This window comes from Homarus americanus, unplaced genomic scaffold (genome assembly GCF_018991925.1).
Source record: "Homarus americanus isolate GMGI-L3 unplaced genomic scaffold, GMGI_Hamer_2.0 scaffold47833, whole genome shotgun sequence".
NCBI classification, from domain to species: Eukaryota; Metazoa; Arthropoda; class Malacostraca; order Decapoda; family Nephropidae; genus Homarus; species Homarus americanus.
In genome coordinates this window covers 5,876-8,335 of record NW_024720407.1, presented here as the reverse complement: position 1 = coordinate 8,335, position 2,460 = coordinate 5,876, and the positions used below count along the sequence as shown (strand labels likewise).

Genomic DNA, 2,460 nt, shown 5'->3' with positions numbered 1-2,460 from the left:
ATTTGATATAACACGACAGGAATCCATACCGTCAAAGAGCAGAACACCATAAAATTTAATCCCACAGAGTATTTCATTTAAGTTGAAAGTCCAAAAGATATGCAGTAGGTAGGTACATCAAATAACGTATTGTTTATCTAACGAACATGATAATTGGAGCTTAACTGATTGATGAGGAAACAGTCATGCAGTCAGCTATCACCTGAGGGAGGTATAAAAGCTCTCAGCCATACACCTCTTCATCCAGTCAACAACTGAACTTGATCCTCCCAACATCAGTATGGTAAGACATAATTTATTAAGTAATTTACAGCAGTTGCTGGTACAGGTGAATGTATAGTTCAGGACAGATTTAAAAATTATATTATGAGCAAATGGTGTACAGGTTCATTATAGTAAAGTCTGTACTAAAGAAAACTGTATATCAAAGATTGTAAACAAATATCATGTTTTATGCACATAAATGAACAATACCCTTCTTCGTTTGGTAAAAGAACTTATTTGTAATACTATTTAATTCATGAGAATAACTTACTAATATTATTTTATCTCTGACAATTTCAGAAGCTGTTGTTAGTGACCTTGGTGGTGGGGATCCTGGCTGTGACCAGTCTCGCCAAGCCAGATGGGCATGGAAGTGGCGGCGGTAACGGAGGAGGGCATAGTGGTGGTGGTGGTGGTGGTGGCCATGGAGGTGGTGGTGGAAGCGGTTATAGTGGTAGTGGAGGCGGATATAGTGGTGGCGGAAGAGGTTATAGTGATGGCGGTGGCGGTTATCGTGGCTCAGTCGGCGGTGGTGGCGGTTATGGTGGCTCCAAAAGTGGCAGCGGTGGGTATGGTAGCTCCAGCGATGGTGGCGGAGGGTATGGTGGTTCCAGCAGTAGCGGTGGTGGGTATGGCGGCTCCAGAGGCGGTGGTGGTGGGTTTGGTGGCTCAAGCGGCGGCGGTAGCGGTGGATATGGGGGTTCAAGTAGCGGCGGTGGCTACGGCAGTGGCGGCTCCGAAGGTGGCGGTTATAATGGTGACGGTGGAGGTTATGGATAATAAATGTAAACATAAAGAAATGAGACACACCAGTACTAAGTTTCATGAACTCTTCTTCGTCAGTTTGTGATTCTTGTGTAGTAATAATAAAACTTAAACGACTGTGAAAATAACTTTGATTGACACCAACTTCACTCTCCTGACATCGTTTACCAAGAGTAATGCAAAAGCAAATAAACTGTAGAATTTGATGGTTAATTTTACTGGCAGGTAAATTAAAGTTAGTTTTCATATAGCTAACATTCTGTCTAATATATATTTGGAATATTTTATCAATCTAGTTTTCCACTGTTTGCAGCCTGTGCTTTGTTTCTTTCATATTTCCAGATTTCTTACTTATAATTTATATATATATATATATATATATATATATATATATATATATATATATATATATATATATATATATATATATATATATATATATATATATATATATATATATATATATATATATATATATGCTGATAACCACAAGGAAAAAGAAAACACGAAGTTTGTACCCGCTGTCGTGTAATTCACATCTTCAGGGGTGAGTACAAACTGTACAGTCTGTACTCACCCCTGAAGATGTGAATTACACGGAAGCGCTTGGGAACTTCGTGTTTTCTTTTTTCCTTGTGGTTATCAGCATATACCTGGATCACGCGCACCTACAGTGCGTTAATGTTCGAAATAAGGCAAACAGAGTATTGGGTTTTATATCTAGAAGTGTAAGTAACAAGAGTGCAGAGGTCTTATTGCAACTATATCTTCCGCTAGTCAGGCCTCACCTCGATTATGCGGTTCAGTTCTGGTGCCCCTGTTATAGAATGGATATATATTCACTAGAGTCGGTGCATTGAAGAATGACAAAAATGATTCCGGGACTTAGAAACCTTCCATATCAGGATAGGTTAAAGAAACTTAACTTGCATTCCCTAGAAAGACGAAGAGTGCGGGGAGATATGATAGAAGTATTTAAGTGGGTGAAAGGAATCAATAAAGGGGATATAGATAAAGTTCTTATAATATCCGAGCAGGATAGGACTCGGAGCAACGGATTCAAGTTGGATAAGTGTAGGTTTAGGAGGGAGATAGGAAGAAACTGGTTCACAAATAGGGTGGTGGACGAGTGGAACAAGCTTAGCAACTTTGTAGTAAGTGCGGGAACTCTGGAAAGTTTCAAAAGGAGGCTAAATAGATTCATGGATGATAGAGAATGGTAGTAACCTCGACAGGAGCTGCATGCACAGGCCACAACCGGCCTATTGCAGACTCGTTATTTTTCTTTTATATATATATATATATATATATATATATATATATATATATATATATATATATATATATATATATATATATATATATATATATATATATATATATATATATATATATATATATATATATATTCTTTCCAATAAATTTCTGTTA

The 2,460-nt window shown here is 37.6% G+C and overlaps 1 protein-coding gene across 1 annotated transcript; it reads left to right on the top strand.

The window, feature by feature from the left end:
* Window positions 1–254: 254 nt before the first annotated feature.
* LOC121860527 (glycine-rich cell wall structural protein-like) lies at window positions 255–1,271 on the top strand. The gene is made up of 2 exons (XM_042357683.1): window positions 255–283; window positions 565–1,271. The coding sequence occupies exons 1-2, from the start codon at window positions 281–283 to the stop codon at window positions 1,042–1,044; spliced, it is 483 nt and encodes a 160-aa protein (XP_042213617.1). The 5' UTR covers window positions 255–280; the 3' UTR covers window positions 1,045–1,271.
* Window positions 1,272–2,460: the final 1,189 nt, after the last annotated feature.